This window comes from Leucopleurus acutus (genome assembly GCF_964270905.1).
Source record: "Leucopleurus acutus genome assembly, chromosome: 14".
Taxonomy (NCBI): Eukaryota; Metazoa; Chordata; class Mammalia; order Artiodactyla; family Delphinidae; genus Leucopleurus; species Leucopleurus acutus.
The window spans coordinates 33,181,738-33,201,563 of record NC_139156.1 but is presented as its reverse complement, the minus strand read 5'-3'; the positions used below and the strand labels follow the sequence as shown (position 1 = coordinate 33,201,563).

General features: G+C 49.0%; 1 protein-coding gene across 1 annotated transcript; it reads left to right on the top strand.

Annotated features, from left to right (window-relative positions):
* Window positions 1–452: 452 nt before the first annotated feature.
* Window positions 453–19,096, top strand: FFAR4 (free fatty acid receptor 4; the record flags this gene model as incomplete). Its single annotated transcript, XM_082853844.1, has 3 exons — window positions 453–1,019; window positions 8,750–8,878; window positions 18,707–19,096. The coding sequence occupies 3 exons, from the start codon at window positions 453–455 to the stop codon at window positions 19,094–19,096; spliced, it is 1,086 nt and encodes a 361-aa protein (XP_082709970.1).
* Window positions 19,097–19,826: the final 730 nt, after the last annotated feature.

The following is a 19,826-nucleotide window of genomic DNA, read 5'->3' as shown; positions in this document are numbered from 1 at the left end:
AAAGCACAGGCCAAAATGATCTCACATTTTGCGATCACAGGTCCAGCTCCGGCACTCCTAAATCAGTTTTAGCTAAATCAGTGGATTAAGGTCATCCTCCGGGTGCCCCTGGAGGATGAACGGGGCTGGGGAGGCCTTGGGGGGTTTCTGGGGGTTCACTAGGTGGGGTTTCCGGGCCGCTCGAGCGCTCCTATTCCGCCCGAGAGCGGCCTCTGCCTGGGCTGCCGCCTCCCTCCCAGCCTGGGTGTTACCAGCCGGCGTTGCCGGTACTTCCTCGTTCCCGCGCGCGCCCCAGGCTTAGCTCGCAACGCCCAGCGCCGGCGCTGCTCAGGCGGGAGGGGGCCAGAGGGGAGATGTCGCAACCGTCTCCCTCCCTCTTTCCCCGCCTTCGCACTCAGTCACCTCCCAGATGAGCCCGCTGGCAGACGGCTGCGGGCCTCGGTGTGCCCGGCATGTCCCCTCAGTGCGCGCAGGCGGCGGGCATTGGGCCCGCGCGCAGCCTGGAGCGGACCAACCGCACCCGCTTCCCGTTCTTCTCCGATGTCAAGGGCGACCACCGGTTGGTGCTGAGCGCCGTGGAGACTGTGGTGCTGGCACTCATCTTCGCGGTGTCGCTGCTGGGCAACGTGTGCGCCTTGGTGCTGGTAGCGCGCCGACGGCGCCGCGGCACCACAGCCAGCCTGGTGCTCAACCTTTTCTGCGCGGACCTGCTCTTCACCAGCGCCATCCCGCCCGTGCTGGCCGTGCGCTGGACAGAGGCCTGGGTGCTGGGCCCGGGTGCCTGCCACCTGCTCTTCTACGTGATGACCCTGAGCGGCAGCGTCACCATCCTGACGCTGGCGGCAGTCAGCTTGGAGCGCATGGTGTGCATCGTGCGCCTGCGGCGCGGCGTGCGGGGCCCGGGGCGGCGGGCGCGGGCCGCGCTGCTCGCGCTTATCTGGGGCTACTCGGCATTCGCCGCGCTGCCCCTCTGCATCTTCTTCCGCGTCGTCCAGCAGCGGTTCTCCGGCGCCGACGAGGTGAGCGCCGGGGTGTGCACGCGGGGCAGGTGTCCGGGAAAGGCTGGCAGGCGGGTTGCGCCGGAAACGGTGATCTGGGATGGTCATTAACAAAAACAACAAAACAATAATAGGCCGTTTGCTGCATTTAATCGTTGTGTCACCGTGCGCGGCACTAAGTTTTATCTGTGAAATTTCACTGTGACCCTACGATGTAGATCTCATAAACGCCCTCCAAAACGTTGTAAGTGGAGCCCCCGTAATGGCAGTAAAGTGCACTGACTATTGAGAGATCAATGGAGTAAGGGGCTTAGCGGCCAGACAGACCGAACTAGGGGACCCGGAATGACTGATCACATTATAGTTAATTCTGCTTTCTCGCAGTACTCTTATTATCACACCTATTTACAGATGAGGAAGCTAAGGTACCCAGAGAGTAACTTGCTCAGGGTGTCTCAGCCTTAGCGCGAGGAGGAGCTAAGATCGCGCTCAGCAGATTCAGTGCGGGCCAGATGAGGGTCCTGCTTTGAGAATCGCGGGCAGGTGTGTGTGAATGGGCCGGGGAGAAAGGGCTTTGTTGACCCAGAGACCCCGGACCTAGTGCTGCCTCTAGCGGGGCTGTGACTTCCCCTCCGGAGCCTCAGTTTTTCCAACTGCAAGATGGAAAGATTAGACTAGACCATGGGATCTTACCCTGGGAGCTTTGAATGAAGAGTGGCTTCAGAGTATCTTGGACGCCCCAAATGTTCCGAAGATTCCAGAGGCTGAGCCCATAAGCGTTATTCTGGGCACCGCACCCAGAGTTGTCATTAGGATCATTGCGGGGGTCCAGGATCTAAAAAAGGTTCTGCGCACAGTTCATGACATTGGCTCGAGGCTATTCCTGTCCCGCGGTACAGAATTGCGGGCGCAGGTTTGTTCTCTTTGCTGCCCTGTGGCGCCGCTGCCGGGTTTGCGCGCGGAGATTCCCCCGGGACACCTGACCTGGACAGTGGCCGGCGGTTCTGGCTGTTATCGCGGTGTTAGGTTCTGTGGGCCTCGCGGGGAGGGCCAGGGACAGAGGTACCTACGCCCCACGGGAAGGCGCGAGTCTTGAGGCTCAGCCTCCTGGAGTGTCTGCCCGAGGCTGGGTTCTCCGCCCTGTTCCTTTTCCCTACGACAGCAGTCGCTGGTTTTCTGGCCGTGGGACACTAAAGCTCAACCTTGGCCCTAGGAAGGAGTGTGGGGCCTCCCAGCAGAAATCACAGCCCCGAAGAGAGCCCTAAGCAGTGACCAGAAGGGGTGGGAGGGCCGGGAGGGAGGGGGGAAGGCTTCTAGCTATGAGGGTGAACGTAGGCTGACGTGAACGCCGAAGTGGGCTTCTCTGGACGTTTCCCAGACTGGTCTCTCACACAGGCCTTTCACTGGGGAGAGAGGCCTGCATCCTGTGTGATATATATATATATTGTTTTTAACACAAATCAAACCGAGAAGTCTCGGGGGGCTGGGAATCTGCCATCTGTCTTGATTTTTTAAGTTATTCTCTCACTGAGTTACAGTGTTTCTGTATTTTTCACAGACTTGAGGGATTTCACAGAACTCAGGGAATTAAAACGCATAGAACATACCTTAAGGATATCTTACGTTTCCAGACAGGTATCTTTGTGCCTCCCCCTTTTACAACTGTTTTAGGTACACTCTTAACTGGAAAATAACACTAAAAAATGAGGCTATCGTCACCTCCTAGCCAAAAACCCAGACTAAAACTTCTTGCTGACGTGGACACGGGGGTTGTTTGAGTGAGAAGACCTTCGCACAGATGCAGGACCTTCCGTGCCTTTCCACTCTGTATTTTACCCCAGGTAGGGCATCTGTGGAGGTTGGAGCCCTACACAGCACTTCCAGAATGACTACAGTTTTACCGTAAGGTGCTTCCGTGGAGGTCTGTGTTGTGGTGGCCTTCCCTCAGTCCCCCTTGGGGCTGGGCTCACAGACCCCTCTTGTTTCAATGCAGAAACACCTCCTTGGTCTTAAGAGCCTTTGGAGAGGGATATGGGGAAAGCCACTGGGAGAGAATGGGTCCACACAGCATCTCAGAAGATGAGGGGCCAGGTGAGCTGGCTGCAGGACCCCTGTTCCCTGAAATTAGTAGAGGTGGGGCCGGGGAGCTTGTAAGGAAAAACTGGGACAGTCCTTTCCAGCTCTCCATCCTCTGTCTTTTCCCCTACCTGCCCCTCAGCCCCCAACACACACATATCCACACCTGCCAGTAAGCCAACAAACAGAAAACTCCTGGTTCCTCAAGGGCCATGACCTGAATATGTAGGAAACATCTTACTTTATAGGTGGGCCTGTAAAGGGCCAAGTGAGGCTCTGCAGTTAAAGAAATAAGTTGAAAAGACTGAGAAATAGCAGGGGGGAGGGGGTGAGGCCATTGAAAAAAAAGAGACAGAGAAGGATCTAGTCTAGACTGAATTGAGACTCACATTTAAAATTAGCAAATGCTTGTTTCCTCAATCCTCTACTCCCAGCTTCCTGGCTGTAGATTCTGCCTGCCCGCTCCTACTTGGACACTAAATATGGAGGTTTTGGATGGGGGGACATTTTCCTACCCAAACCACCAGCTGAGAGAACTAACTAAACCCAAGCACATGCTGGCTCCCTCCCCTCAAGGAGCACCGGCCTGGGAAACAGTGCCTCTCAGAGTTTTCTGTTTATCTGAGCTCCCCCCACAAAAAACCCCCCAAGAACATGATTACCTTTGTCCATTTGGGCAGTGAGTACCAAGCAGTCAAGGTGACCAGACTCTCTCAAACTTAGATGAAATGATAGACAGGCTAGAAAATGCTAAATAATTTGGTATTAGGAATGCAGGCTTTGGAGTCAGATGTTCTGAGTGAATCCCATCTCTGCCATTTAGGAGCTGTGAGCCAGAGGCAAGTGGTCTCATCTCTCTATACCTCACTTCCCTCATTTGCCAAATGGGCACAATAACAGTATTAACCTTACAGGATTACTGTGGGGACGGAAGTTCAGTAAATGAGCTAACACCTGGCACACACACAGTTAAGCGCTCAAGAGTTGCCAGCTATTATTAGTTTCCTTATCTTTGGTTATAAATATTTTAAACATTTTTCAAACAGTACAATTCTTCTGATTGCGGTAATAAAAGACTGCCATTTTAAGAGGGTGGACACATCCTAGCAACTTAGACATCTCAGCCGGGTCAGCTCAGCCTTTGCCAGCGGGATTCCTGCCTGTGTATGCTGTGGCCCTGGTGGGGCGTGACTCTCATTGGCAGGTGGGGAGGGCTGTCCACCCTGGTCAGAGTGTGCTGCCCATTGATTCTGCAAACACTTACTGAGCACCCCTCCCTCCTGCCCCCGCCGTGAGCCACACGACCAAGACACCATCCTTCTCTTCAAGGAGGGGCCTGTGCATCACGCAGATTCTGGTCCCAGACCCTGCACGGTTCGGTAACCCCACGAGTTGGTGTTCTCTTGTTTATTTTCTGAAGGAGAAGATGCCTGTAGTTACAGAATGGGCAAAGGATGGAAGCAGAAGTTAGCTGGGGTCTGTCTGTTCCTCCTGGTGCCTCTCCCATGAGTTCATACTTCCGGAGGAGCACTTGGTCCCACTGCTCTGCCCTGCCCCAGTTTAACACCAGGCCAATAATGCCGTCGTGTCCCTACTGAATGTGGATTGGCTGAGGAGACAAACAAGTTTCCTCACATTTGTTAATATTAGAGGATACTTTTAAGATATAGGAAAGTAAGTCCATCTCTTGCCATGGGTATGTTCTTTCTTCTCTGCTGGGAAGCTGATAGGAGAGGAGATATATAACTAGGATTCCTAGTTCCTTAAAATGACTTTGAAGTCTTCCATTTTGTTTGAAGAGGTGGGGCAGGGAGAACTAGTTACAAAGGTGTTCCCAAGGGTATTCCAGGAAGAGTCATTAGAGAAGCTGACTGGAAACAGCTGGAATCAGGTGGCATTTGCAAATGAGTCAGCCAGTGCGGGGAGGGGTCAGCACTTGAGCAGTGCCTGTAGATAGATGTCTCCCATCCACAGGAAAGTCTTCCTGGAAAAGAATGAGTGACGTGGGGGACTGGAGGGACATCACAGGCAGAGGAGATAGCCCACAATGTTGGCAAGAGATGGTGCTGGAAGGGTTGGTGGGGGTCAACTAGAGAAGGGCCAGTTACACACCCTTTAGGGCGTTGGGACTTAGGAGGTGAGAGATGGCCTGGTCTGTGGTCTGTGGGGGGAGGGGGAGCAGTGAGAATGAGCTTGTGGTGGGTTGGATAGCTATTAAGGCAGAACCTAGGAGTTCCCTCTGAGTGGAGAGGGAAGAAGAAGGTGGAAGGCCAGCACTCAGGTATCTGACAGCTTGGAAAATGGCGGCTCCGTGCCCGGAGTTGATGATGCAGGAGGTGGAATCTTTGGGGTGGGACACTGGAGGCTAGAAGTGCCTGTGAGGCATCCTACAGAGATGCACTCAGGGCAGTGGGGCCAGTCTGGGGTTCAGGAGAAGACTGGCTGGAAAGAGGAGGTTGCAATAGCATCTGCAAAAAGCCACCATGGAAATGGGTGAGACTGCTGGGGAGAGATGGAGCTTGGGATGGGAATACCAGTCACGGCCAACCACACTTCACACCATTGTACATGGCCTCCCATCTACATCCTTTCTGGTCCAGACACTGAGCTCCAGCTTCCCCATTCCCTTGACTGAAGCCCCATCCTTCCACGCACAGCTGACACAACCCCTCCTGGATGCCGCTTTCCCGGTGACTCCACAATCCCATCACCTATAGCTCTCTGGGCTTGCCGCTCTGTACTGAAGTTTCCTAGTGCTTTTTTCCCTCCCTGACTGTAGCATAGCCTCCTTTCCCATCCTCACTGTAGCCTCACAGTGGCTTAGTCACCATGGCTTGAGTCAGCGAGTGGTTGGACAAATAGATTAAAGGACACTGTTACCGGCTCAGCCAGCTCTGCTTCTGTAGTTCAGTAACAAAGCAGGCCCAGCACTTTCGGTTTTCAAATTTCCTTTTTATTTTTTTTTAATAAATTTATTTATTTTTATTTATTTATTTTTGCCTGTGTTGGGTCTTCGTTGCTGCGCGCAGCCTTTCTCTAGTTGCGGTGAGCTGGGGCTACGCTTTGTCGCGGTGTGCAGGCTTCTCATTGCAGTGGCTCCTCTTGTTGCAGAGCATGGGCTCTAGGTGCATGGGCTTCAGTAGTTGTGGCACATGGGCTTCAGTAGTTGTGGTGCATGGGCTTCAGTAGTTGTGGCGCATGGGCTTCAGTAGTTGTGGCTCGAGGGCTCTAGAGCGCAGCCTCAGTAGTTGTGGTGCACGGGCTTAGTTGCTCCTCGGCATGTGGGATCTTCCCAGACCAGGGCTTGAACCTGTGTCCCCTGCATTGGCAGGTGGATTTTAATCACTGCTCCACCAGGGAAGCCCGACACTTAATTTTCTGGAGTGTATCTTTCCAGTCTTTTCTATGCCTGTGTGTGTGAGTGTGTGGATAGATACCTTTTCATTCGCACCTACACGTTTTCTTCAACAATACGAGGCTAATGCAGGCAGACTATTTAAGGATCTATATTTTTGTCCCTAATGTAGCGAGAACACCTTGCTCTATCATTACACAGTCTTCTACAAAATCTTGTTAAGCCTGGAGAGGGTTAGGCAGACATTCTGGAGAGGGTTTTCAGAAAGAGTTGGGAGTTCTTGGGGGTTTTAAGAAATGCTTCTGGGGTCATCTGTTTCTCTGCCCTCCCTCCCTGTACATTTTCCCATCACAAGCATAAGAATTAGAGACTGGGCTTCCCTGGTGGCGCAGTGGTTGAGAGTCCGCCTGCGACGCAGGGGACACGGGTTCGTGCCCCGGTCCGGGAAGATCCCACATGCTGTGGAGCGGCTGGGCCCATGAGCCATGGCCGCTGAGCCTGCGCGTCCGGAGCCTGTGCTCCGCAATGGGAGAGGCCACAACAGTGAGAGGCCCGCGTACCGCAAAAAAAAAAAAAAAAAAAAAAGAATTAGAGACTAAGTCACACTCAGGGCTGGAATCTGTTTCTTCTGTTTGCTGCTTCAACATTTCTGCTGATCTGTGTTGCCCACCCAATGCACTGGAATAAGGGGTCCCTGGTGGGTGGAGGTCTGAGTACAAGCATAGGCTACCTGGATTTCCCAAAGAGCTGTGGTCACTGCACTGTCAATATTCAGAAGATCCTTGAGGGACACAAATTTCTTTCCAATCACCAAAATGTAGAAAGCTCTAATAAACTTTATTCCATCCGGTGTGCACAGTGGGGGTGGGGATGAAGGAACAAGTTTTTAGAATGTCCAGTGCATTTGTAAACTGTCTAAACAAAACAGGAAAAGGAAGCAACATTCTCACCCCCAGCACCCTCTCAGGGTACAAATATAACTAAAGCATTCTTCCCTGCCTGACTTGCCTTAGCGGTTTTGGTAGGTTCCGGGATACCCTCTATAACCACTCAGCTCTTTGGAGATGATTAAAAAGGACTACATCTTTAGGGTTTTAGACTATTATTTTAGGAGGAAATTTCTAAGCTTTAGCTTCCTCCTCTGTGTGATGGGAAAAATAACTATGCATTTCAATAAGGTTGTGATGAACATTCCATGAGATAATGTATGTAAAGTGTTTCCTGGCAAAGAATAAATGCTCAGAGAATTTTAGATACTGAATAGGAAAAGGAGTGATTATTAGACTCTATTTTGAGTTTGACCATGCAATTATGATACACGTTGGGAAATGATAAAACTTCTTTGCCTTTGCTTAGTATAGCATTCAATAAATATTGGTTAAATGAATGAATAAATGAATGATGCTATGAATAATGATACTACTTCTGGACCGTGGTTAAGATGCCTTGTCCACCAGAAATCAATAATGTGGTCTTTTTACACAGAATATGCTCTTTAAAAATCTGTTCTATGTGTCCAGAAGTGTGTAGGGCTCTTGTTTTCTAAAGAGTTTTGTCCTATAGTCAAGCAGGCGCTGGAGATCTGTGTTTGGGAGGATAAATAGATCTCTTGTCATTGACCTATTTGTTCATTGGAAAAAATTGTTGCAGCAGCTTAGTAACTATCCAGTGAGGTCTGGGAACATGTTTTGGGGTTTGTAGTTAGTGTCAAACATTTGAATTCAACGCAGCATAGTGACAGCGGCAAGGTCACAAACCTGCACGCTCTTCTGCCCCATCCAGTGGCTTTACATCCTGATGACCGTGGCTGCACCTTCACTCGGGCTGTTGCATTCTCCCCTGGAGGATAGGCACACCTCACTCCAGGTTTTATATGTTTGCGTGTAGCACATCACTTCCAATCTATGTAAACTTACAGGGGTCAGATTTTTCCCCTGTAAAATGAAGGTCTTGGAAGAGAAGGCTCAAGGGCTCTTTGCAGCTCCGCCCAGGGAAGTGGAAAGAGCACTGGACCTGGAGCCATGCCTGGGAACTGACTCTGGGTCTTCCCAGCCTGGGACCCTGAGGCCCACGTGCCTCCCTTGGAGAATGGGAATAATAATTATGGTGATTCTGAGGGTCAGAGGGGAATGACTTGTAAGTGGGGTTGTGTGGGCAATGGAAGGGAGTCGGGGGTTTCTTGTCATACCAGTTGTGTAACAGCAAAACACAACAGGGTAACACAACATTGTAACAGTGCCAGGTAACCCCACCTGGGGCTGAGCTAAAGGCCAAATAAGAAGCCAGCATTAAATGACCTTCTCTTCCTTTTTGTAACTAGGAAATTCCGATTTGCACACTGGTTTGGCCCAGCATTGCCGGAGAAATCTCCTGGGATGTGTCATTTGTTACTTTGAACTTCTTGGTACCAGGACTGCTTATTGTGATCAGTTACTCCAAAATTTTACAGGTATGTTTGCTTCAAGCGCTGTGGCTGAACTTCACTCAGGTTTGGGGTATTTCAGATGAACCTTAGCATTTCCAGGTCAAAATTTACCTTAGAATTCGCACCAGCCCAATCCTGTTTCACTGCCCAGATCCATCCCTCTGCAACGCTGAGGGACAAAAGTTTGGTCTTTTTTAAAAAGTTATATCTATGTGACTTTTATTATTATCATTTGTTTTTGCTGATCACTAAAGTAATACAAGCTCATTATAAAAAATTAAAGACATAGAAATGTGTAACACAGATACTAAAAATCTGGTTTACCCCCACTGTTGACAATTTAAAGTACATTTTTTCAGGTTATTTTTCTTATAAATTTATATATATATACATATTTCTATGCAATGTGAGTATGTGTATGTATATCTGTGTACATATAAACACATATACGTATATATATGTGTGTGTGTGTATATATATATAATGAACCATATAAAATGGTCAGCTATAAAATATCAACTATTACCATGGTTCAACCCAATGTTTTTTTTTTAGATTTCAGATAATGCTGTGTGCTTTGTAACTTCCTTTTTTTGATTAGCACTGTATCATAACATCCTTCCATATCGGTTCCTATATCTCTGCCTCATTATTTCTAATGGCTTCATGGTTCTCCATCATATAGTTGTGACGTAATTTATTTTATGGGCTTTTGGGTTGTGTCCATTGATTCCCCATCACAAACAGCAGTGTGGTGATAAAGAATGTACACTTTTAAAAACTTGTATTGAAGTACAATATAAATACAGAAAAGCACACCCAGCATACACGCACAGCTCACAAATTGACCACACTCCCAGAAACAGAACGAGAAACAGGGCATACGAGAAGCCCCTCCTCTATCCCTCTAATTGCTACCCCCCACTCCCAGGGCATGTGCCTTGTAAAAGTGCACTGCAACAGGAAGTGATCTCTATCTTCAATGTGACTATGTACAGGGACATAAAAAAGACTTGCCAGCCTCTTTCTTACCCCTTGAGGCAGCATATTTGCATGCGAGGTGCTGGCCCAGGCAGATGGCACCTACATGTGTTCATGCTCATTTCAGAAGATTTAATGCGAAACGCTTGAGTCCTCTCCGAGGTTCACCGTTGTTGAATCTTGGTTTTATAGCATATAATGTGTCATATGGCGAACAAGCAGGTTGAAGTGGGGCCCTTAGGTCCTGCTTGCTGTCTGGCCACTGTTATGGCCCTTTTGTTGTAGCTAAAGATCTGTGACCTTCTTAGATGCTTTAGAACCCAAAGCCAGGCCAACCTCCATCTGAGTCTTCTAATCTCTGGATCCTATGTGAGACGGCCCCCCCATGTTAGTCCCTAGACTCTTCCCCACCAGTTGACTTGTGACCTGTTTAAGTGACGTCCCACCTGGGGCTTGTTCAGGGTATGAGGCAGATTCGGGCCTGGAGCTGAGGTCTGTAAAGTGCTTGCAGTGGGAGCCTGGCATGTGTAAATGCTATGTAAGTGTTAGTTACTATCATTATGTTAAAAGAAAAGAAGGGAGGGAAAAAGGAAGAGAAATGGAGAATGAATTTTTTAAAAATTATTTTAAAAATATTTATATGGTGTTTACAATGTGTCAGGAATTCATTTAATCCTAACCAGAATTACAGATGAGGAAACCAAGGCACAGAGAGGTTAAGTAACTTATGAAAGGGCACACAGCTCATAAGCAGCAGTATCAGGACTTAAACCCAGGCAGTCTGGTTCCAGAGTCCCAACACTTTAATTCCTCAGACATTTGTTAAGAATTTGCTCTGTGCAAAGTGTTGTTGGGGAGTAGAGATTGGTCAAGAGTAAGCAAGTCACATTCTCTATCTAGAAGGAGCTTTAACACAAGAAAGGGAAGGGGGAGACCGACAAAGGTGCTGCTGTTCAATGCAGTGAAACCCTGAAACACATTAAGGAGTGATACTGAGGCTTAGTTTGAAAACACTTTGCAAATTGTTAAAAGAGAAAAAGGAGGGAAAAGGGAGAAAAAGCAAAGGGCCATAAAAAACACGGAGACCAGAAGGGGTTATTTTAATAACCTGCCTTTGAGTCCTGAATCTGCCCCTTACTTGCTGTGTGGCCTTGGCAAGTTACTTACCTTCTCTGAACCTCTGTTCCCTCATCTGCAAAATAATGATCAAAAGTCCAACGGTTTAAGATTTTTGTGAGATACATAGGAGATACTCCTGGTGGGACTATGGTGAGTGTCATGCCTGCCCGTAGCAGGGGATGAATAAATTACAGCTGTTGTTAATTGTTAGGCGAGACTGTTCCTCTAATCCTCTCACAGCATGCTGGGAAGAGGTACTGCTGAGATTTTTGAGAGAATAAACAGCAGGGCCCAGATTTGGAGCACCGCAAGAACATGGGACTGGCCCTAGAGCAGAGCTGGCTGGCTAGATGAGGGCTGGGCAGAAGCTGGCTGTGGCATTCCACCTCTCCTGCTTGGGCAGTCCCACTCCTGAGTCCCTTAGAGGCAAGACGGTTCTGATCTGTCCCTTTTCACTCGTGCCTCATGGTTCTCAGCCACCTTCTGAGGAAGGACTGACTTATTCTATGGAAAGGATATTCTTTTCCTCGGGCCAGGGCCCACCTGGAAACATCCTAGGAATCCTCGAGCCCTGATGTGTCCTCTTATCCATCTGCCTCTAACTGCAGTTCCAGACACTTTGCCTATAAACTCACGGCCAGCCTTCCATTCTTCCCATCCCAGACCTCAGGACAGCTCCTGGATGAATCGAGTGTCTATCGTGACTCACAGTTATGAAATGGTGCTCTGAGCAGTGAGTCAATGATATAATTTAGATCCCATCACTTCCCTCACAGATGGAGGAAAAGCTAAAACCCTCACCTTAAGGCCCTGTGTGATCTGTCCCCTGCCTGCCCCTCTCGCCTCATCTTCTCCCCCTCCCTCGTGTCTTTGGGGCTCTTTCTCACACACGCCGACACACTGCTGCCTCAGGGCCTTTGCACCTGCCATTTCCTCTCCTGGATCTCTCCCCCCGAGACTTCTGCATGGGCCACTCCCCCACTTAATTTAGGTCTCTGCTCAAAAGGCTCTTCTCCAGAGAGATTCCCCATCATTCTCTAGTCCCTGATCCTGATTTATTTCTCTTCAAAGCACTTCCAACCCCTGTCAAATTCCATTTGTGTGTATTTACTTGCATATCATCTGTCTTGCCCACTAGAATGCAAGCTCCCTGAAGGCAGAGACTTTGTTTTGTTTACTGCCATAGTCCTGTGCCTAAAACAGAGCCTGGCTTATTCATTGTAGGGGCTTAATAAACACTCATTGAATGAGTAAGACACAAACTTTGATCACACTGAAAGGGCCAACAGCACCTTCTCCTTTGGGACAGTGGGAAAACCACTGGACAAAGAGTCACAAGCCCCAGATTCTAGTCCAAGCTTTTTACTGTGTGACCTTAGGCAAGTCGCTTAATGAATGTGGGCCTCAGTTCCCTCTGGAGCCAAATGGGCCTCAGTGAATCATTTAACACAATAAAATGAGAATTGCAGATATGATAATGCTTTGAACAAACTGTTAGACTTTAATATGAAAGAGATCTAATGTGATTTTGAAAATTGCAACATTAATGCAAATATAAGACTTTCAGAAGATTACTTTCCACCCCACTGGCAAAACTGACTGTTGACCATATCCCAGGAGGACTATTACATTTGTTCTCACTTTGCTCCTGTTTGTAACTTGGAAGCTGGTAAGCTGCCCGGTGGAGAGCCTGGGTGGGGCCGCCTAGCTTGCGTCTCTCTTCCTCTGAAGATACTCATAACTCAGAGACCCTGAATCAGCCTTTCTGCTGAGCTTTTTCTGTCAAGAGCAAAACTCTGTGAAATCAATTGAACATCGATATTAATTAGCTATATTCATAGAGACACAATTAGCAAATCATTTGAAACCATAGGACAGATAACTACACCACCGACCCTTTTCCCACCAGCCCTACCTCTCACCTGTCACTGCTGCCTCTAACTCAGGTAACCATCTCTAGGCCTGAGAAATGTCTCTTTCAAATCACCCTGACTTTTATTCCTCACAAGCAGAGTGTCCCCTAAAGCGTTCTCTAGAACTCCATGGGATGTTAGATGTTCGAAAGGGTTCTATGATCAAAGGAGTTTGGAAAATGCTGGGTTAATTAAAGTTAAATGGGTTTCTTTGCTGCAGGCCTTCTCAGAGCCTTTATTATGCTCATGAACTTTGAGACTCTCCATCTCTGGAATAGAGTAGGCAGCATTGCTAAACCTGACTGCAGACCGCCTTTTCCGCACAGAGCTCTCTCTGGGCTGGTGCTCCACAGACTCTCCTTTGGGAACCGCCATTCTCAAGCCCCTACCCGGGTTGCTGGCTCTGCCCTGGGTGAGCACTGAGAGGAGGCTTCACCGGGGCTCTTTTTTTCTGAGGCTGCTTCAGTTGCTCATGGCAATGGCCTTTTCCACCCTCTGCCTTCCCTGCTTCCTCTTTCCTCCTGACTCAGGCGTGCTCTACATCTCCAGTGGCTTTTTCCTATCAACAGTTTCCCAGGGTAATAGTCTCCAGGCCGCTCTTCAGTGCCTTTGATCAGGCTGACCATGCTTGCTGGTGGGGCTTGGTTTATATTGTCACCCAGTAACCAGCACCATGGCAGGCTTTGTGACAGCTTATAGGTTTCTTGGTCCCCCTCTCCCTTCACCCCCAGGCCCCTCACCACCCAAACACTAGAATGGAAGTGCGGGGTGGGCAGTGCTGCCTTGTTTCTTGCTGTGCATCCGGCACCTGTAGGAGTGTTGGCCACATAGTAGGGGCTCAATAAATATGTGTTGAATGACAGAGTGAGTGTCTGGCCTGAAGTTGGAAAACCTTCACCTATCTCAGGGCTTAACTGAGAAGTGAAATCCCTTTCAACTAAATGTGAAGGTCGTGGGTAGTGAACACGTGGCCCTTCCTTTCTCCATGCCTGGATCTCATTCCCCGGCTTTGGGGCCTGCTTGCCGGTGATGGAAGGGGAGGTTGGTCCTCTGGAAGGATGGAGTCTGTTGTCTGATGATTCTAATAGGGAGGTTATGGATTGACCAAGCAGCCCTCAGAGGAGACCCAACGCCAGGGGCTGGAGCTGGGTCAGTGGGAGCGACCTCTCCCCACATCCACCTGTCCGCGGCTGTGGTCTGGTGGCGTGGGGTGACAGAGGGATGTGGGGTGGGGAGAAACTTTGCTCGTAGCCTTCAGATGCTCATGTGAATGTGAAGGCAGAGCGTCTCAGGCAATTTAAAAGTGACTTTTCAAAGGACTGGGGGAGAAACTCCAAGCCTGTTGTCCTAGATGAGTAGTTCTCACACTTTAGTGATTGAGAATAACCTGGGGAGTTTGTAAAAAGTGCGACTCCTAGGCCCACTCAGACCCACAGAATCAGAGTGTCTGAAGGTGTGCCAAAGCATTTACATTTTATGGAGTGCCAGTGACCCTGATGGTGGGGCCGTGGGCCGCGTTCCTGGGAGCTCTGTCCTCTGTCCTGGTAGTGGCAGTGGTGTGACTGGCGGTGAAGAGCGTACCCCCTGAGGTACCCTTCCCCCACTTGACCGTGAGGCCTTGAGCAAGTCACTTCACCTCTCAGGGACTCCGTCTCTTGTCCCCAAAATGAGATCATACCCCACAGGCTTGTTTTAAGGATTAAAGTTAATCCTCAAAAGTTTATCGAGCTTTTAATTTGATCTAAAAGCACACCAAGCATTCAGTGTAATGCCAGAGACACTTTAAACCCTGAACAAAAGTCGACTAGTCTTGTCATCTAATGTGGGGAAGGGAGCAGGGAGGAGCTGCATTTTATTATAATGGGCCCATTTTCCTTCTCATGCCCTCAAAGCTGTGGGAACTGCGGATGGAAGGAAATAGGGTAGCATCAGTCAGTGCTAAAAAAAGAGCCAAGCACATGTTCACTTGGCCCGTGAGTCAGTTGTTTTGCTGTCTGCTCACGGTCATTTTCAGACACTTGCCAGAGCCCTGGACCACAGCAGCCACAGGGCTGCCCAGCCCCAGGGAGCTGCAGTCTGGTGGGACTCAGAGGTAAGAATGATGCTTCAACATCTACCGTAGAATATGTGGCAAGTGCCACGTGAGTACCTGAAACAAAGCGCTGCAGGATGCCAACGGCAGATGAACCAGGATGCCCTCCCGGAGTCCCTGGCATTAGAGCTTGGAGTTACAGGCTGCATGGAAGGATTTCCACTGACAGAGATATTAGAGGGTGGGAAGGAATTAGTTTAAGTTTAAGCATGGACTGGAGTCAGACTGCCAAGGTTTGAAGCCCAGCTCTGCGACTGCTTAGTTGGGTACTATTGGGCAATTTCCTTAACCTCTTTGAGCCTCAGTTTCCTACTCTGTAAAATGGGGATCATCACTTATCTACAAAACAGAAATAGAGTTACAGATGTAGAAAACAAAATTATGGTTACCAGGGGGTAAGTGGAAGGAGGGATAAATTGGAAGATTGGGGTTGACATACACACACTACTATATATAAAGTAGATAACTAATAAGGACCTACTGTATAGCACTGGGAACTCTAGTCAATACTCTGCAATGGCCTATATGGGAAAAGAATCTAAAAAGAGTGGATATATGTATATGTATAACTGATTCGCTTTGCTACACACCTGAAACTAACACAACATTGTAAATCAACTATACTCCAATAAAAATTAAATTAAAATAAAATAAAATAAAGCAAAATAAAATGGAGATCATCAAAGTACATATGTCACAGAATCATTGGGAGAATTTAAAGAGATAAACCAAGCGATATGTACAAGGATTTGGCACATAGTAAGTGCTCAATAAGTATGAACTTCCATCCACATCATTCATTCAAAAAATATCTAGAGAACTCCCTGGCGATCCAGTGGTTGACTCCCGACTTTCACTGCCAAGGGCCCGGGGTTCAAGCCCTGGTCGGGGAATGAAGATCCCGCAAGCTGCATGGTGAGGCCAAAAAACCCCCAAAGAACCCCCAAAACAAAACAAAAAATCTAGAAGACACCGTACCAGGGACTCCATCCTTCTTGGCAGGGCAGTGTGGACAGCACTAGCAATGAGGCTGCTGTGGGAATCGTCCTCATGTGCCCACCAGGCTGCACTTAGCCTACTCAGAAGTGGTGCCGTTTCCCCTGCAGCCCCACCCACCTGCCCCTGGGCAGCTGTTACCCTCCCCGGCCAGTCATCCAACAGCTTTCACCTGAACACATATTCTAACTTTGATTCTACACAGCACCTTCCAGCTTAGATGCGCCAGTGTGGCTTTTAGCCTATGGGTCTGAGCAGTCACCCCGCTGCAGAGCAGGGGGGCGGAAGTGGAAGGCAACTCCAGGAAGAGGGCTGGAGCCTTTTATGATGTCGCTCATCTTCAGCTCACCTGAGCTGGAGTTTCACAGATGGGGGCTTTGACCATTCATCATTAGTAGAGTGACCTTCAACAAGCTACTCAAATTTCCTGAGATTCAATTTCCTCATCTCTGGAGCGAAGATAATAATAGCACGAATCCAACGAGCAGTTTTGAAGATTAAATGTGACAATTTATGAAACAGATGCATAGTACAGTGGCTGGCACACAGGGAGCCTTTCTTGAAACTCGGTGATCCTGATTCCTGCTGTTCTTGGCGGGGAGTGGGTGGGAAGGAAGAGGTTCTGTTCATTCAGCATCTGTTGCCTGGGTCACCGTCACCTAGAAGTGGACCAAAACTACTACACAGAAACAGTTGTATTTAATCACAGGAAAATTAAATGGCTACCCTTTAATTAGCTAATTAGAAGTATTCTAAAGAGAATATTTGAAGCCATATTCGGGTCTTGGAGTTAATCTTGCCCCAAATTTGAATGATTCTGATTACTTTCTAATTGCTTCATCTCTTGAGATTCAACAATTTTAGGGGAATGGTCCTAGGAAGGCCCAGGCAGAGCTAACGAACGATAAGAGTTTTGGGGCTTCCCTGGTGGTGCAGTGGTTGAGAGTCCGCCTGCCGATGCAGGGGACACGGGCTCGTGCCCCGGTCTGGGAAGATCCCACATGCCGCGGAGCGGCTGGGCCCGTGAGCCATGGCCACTGAGCCTGCGCATCCGGAGCCTGTGCTCCGCAACGGGAGAAGCCGCAACAGTGAGAGGCCCGTGTACCGCAAAACAAAAAAAACAAGAGTTTTGGCTATTAAAGTCTCCAGACATGTAAGCACTCACTGTGTGCCCAGCAGCCTGCTCCTGCAGGAGAAGCAGGACACAGGGCCAGACTAAGCAAAGGCAAGTTAGCAAAGCACCACGAATGTGGCAAGACATTCGGAATTGGATCTCTTACCTGGGACAGAGGTCACAGGCTGGAACAAAGCATGTCAGGCTATTGGGTGCAGGGCCCCATCACATCCCAGGCTAACTGTGCCCCAGTCTGCGGCCACCTCCACCCCAGCCCATCCTCACCCCCTCATGGCCACCTCTTGGCACTGTCAAAGCTGAGCAGGTGATGGGGGACAGCAGGCCTTCTGCCTACTGGCTGTGCTTAGAGGAAAATTAGAATTAGGCGTAAGCGCGGGACTCTGTATGTATCCCCGGGGCAGTGTGAGCCTAAGCACTGGGGTCTTTAGAGCCTCTGGGGAAGCCCCACCTTCTCTCTCACGGACTCAGCTGCTGTGGGGCTTTTGCCCTCTGATGTGAACAGTTCTAAGGCTCCTGTTTTCAAAGTACTTTGGCTAAACCCTCTCTCTGGAGGGCCTGTTTCTTCACCTGTAGAATGAAGGTGTGGAGTAGGCCTTGGCTACTCAAAGTGTGGTCCTCGGGGCATGCAAAATCAGAATCTACATTTAAATAAAATAGTGCTGAATGCCTCACAGGCAGAGTGAAGTCTGAGAAGTGCTGCTCCAGCCATGCATGGGCCCATCTAGCTGCAACACTCTGGTTCTGAGATGTTATGAAGCATTTGTCTGTTCCAGAAATACTGTTTTTACGTGGGACAGTGGGGTGAGAGGACATGCAGGGCTTTATTTTAATCTGGTTAGCCTGCCTCAGTTGATGGGCCCTATGTCCAAGGCTGCCCACAGCCAATTAGTAGCCAGCTTCTCTGATGGATGCTGAAGCAAGACCCTCTAACTGACCAGAAGAGACTGGGCAGAAGGTTCGGAGAGCAGTGCCTGCAAGGGCTCCTGAAAGAAGAGTCCAGAACACCCTTCTGAACCCATGTCACCAGAGTTGCCTCCTTGCCCACAATCCCTCTGCTCTAATGCTGACCCTGCTCATTAGTACAAAATATTAGAGGTCCTTTCAGTTCCACTGTTGAGAATTTATTCTCCTGATATGCTCATCTAGGTGTGCAAAGATAGGCACGAGGGTGTTTATCCTACCAGCTGTCACCTCTCACCTGGGGGCATAAATGGGAAATGGTTTCAGTTTTTCAACACGTGTCACTAGCAGTGCTCTGGCCAGCTCCTCTTTCTTCCTGGGAAGGGGAGTCCTGAATGACACCTGAATCTGTGTTCACACATCTGTCTTCTAGACCATTGCATTCTGGCTTTGCACTTCCCCTCGTCAACACTATTTATAACACGGACGATCTGCCTTATTTCTCAGGAGGCCAGCTGACCTGCGCATCCTAAGCGCGGGCAGCGAGCCAGGCCTCTGAGAAGGGAGCTCTCTCCACACAAAGCCCAAAGCCAAGTAGTCCCAGTGCAGCGAGAACGGCAGATTCCAACTCCTGGGCCTCCTCTGCCCCTCCAGGATCAACACTGCCGATGTCCTGCCATAAACTGTGGCGCCGGCTCTGTTTTGTGTTCCTGCAGATCACGAAGGCGTCAAGGAGAAGGCTCACGATGACCCTGGCTTCCTCGGAGAGCCACCAGCTCCGTGTGTCCCAGCAGGACGTCCGGCTCTTCCGCACCCTGTTCCTGCTCATGATCTCCTTCTTCGTCATGTGGAGCCCCATCATCGTCACCATCCTCCTCATTCTGATCCAGAACTTCGAGCAAAACCTGGTCATCTGGCCGTCCCTCTTCTTCTGGGTGGTGGCCTTCACCTTTGCCAACTCGGCCGTCAACCCCATTCTCTACAACATGTCACTGTTTAGGAACGAATGGAGGAAATTTTTTCACTGCTTCTTCTTCTCGGAAAAGGGAGCCATGTTTACAGACACATCTGTCAGAAGAAATGATCTGTCTGTTATTTCCAGCTAGTTAGTTTTTCTCTGTAGGCGTCTATTTGTCACTCTCTGGCAAGCCATGGTGTGTTTTCAAAGGGAGTTCATTTCCAGGACGGTCGCACCAGGGTACCTGCTTTAAGAAAATGTAACCTATGCAAATGTACATTTACAGCACCAGTACATTGAGGGGTGATCATTCAGTATAACAATTCTATCCTTTATAAAAGTATTTGCTGTGGGTTCCTTTTCAATATGAACTTTTTCAGTGTGTAGTATGATTAAGTTTAATAATTTTTATTTGTAACTGTTCAGCAATCTCATCTCCTACACGTAAAGCCACACCTTGCCGGTTTCCTGAAGTGAGTCTTGGAACAGGTCCAGGACCCAGATTTTTCCTCTGAAGAGTCATGGCCACTCTAGCTCCCCACCCTGGATTTGCAAGGCTGCAGGATCATTCATTAACGTCAAGAGCGCTTGAGGAATTTCCAAGGAACAAGGACTTAATTTCCAAGGAATTAAAGGTGACTTTATTTTTCATTTATAAAGGGATGCCATGGACCCCTCTAGGAGAAGCTTTGTCATGAAGTCAGAGAGGAGGTCGGATGACTGCAAACATTTGACAGTGGGAACAGGAGTGATTCCCTTCGTTGATCCGCCTGTCAGATGCCTCTTAAGCACATGCTGTGGCCGGTGTTCTTGGTGGTGGGAATACAGCAGTGAACCAGGCAGCCATGGCCCCTGCCCTCATGACGCTTACTTATCTT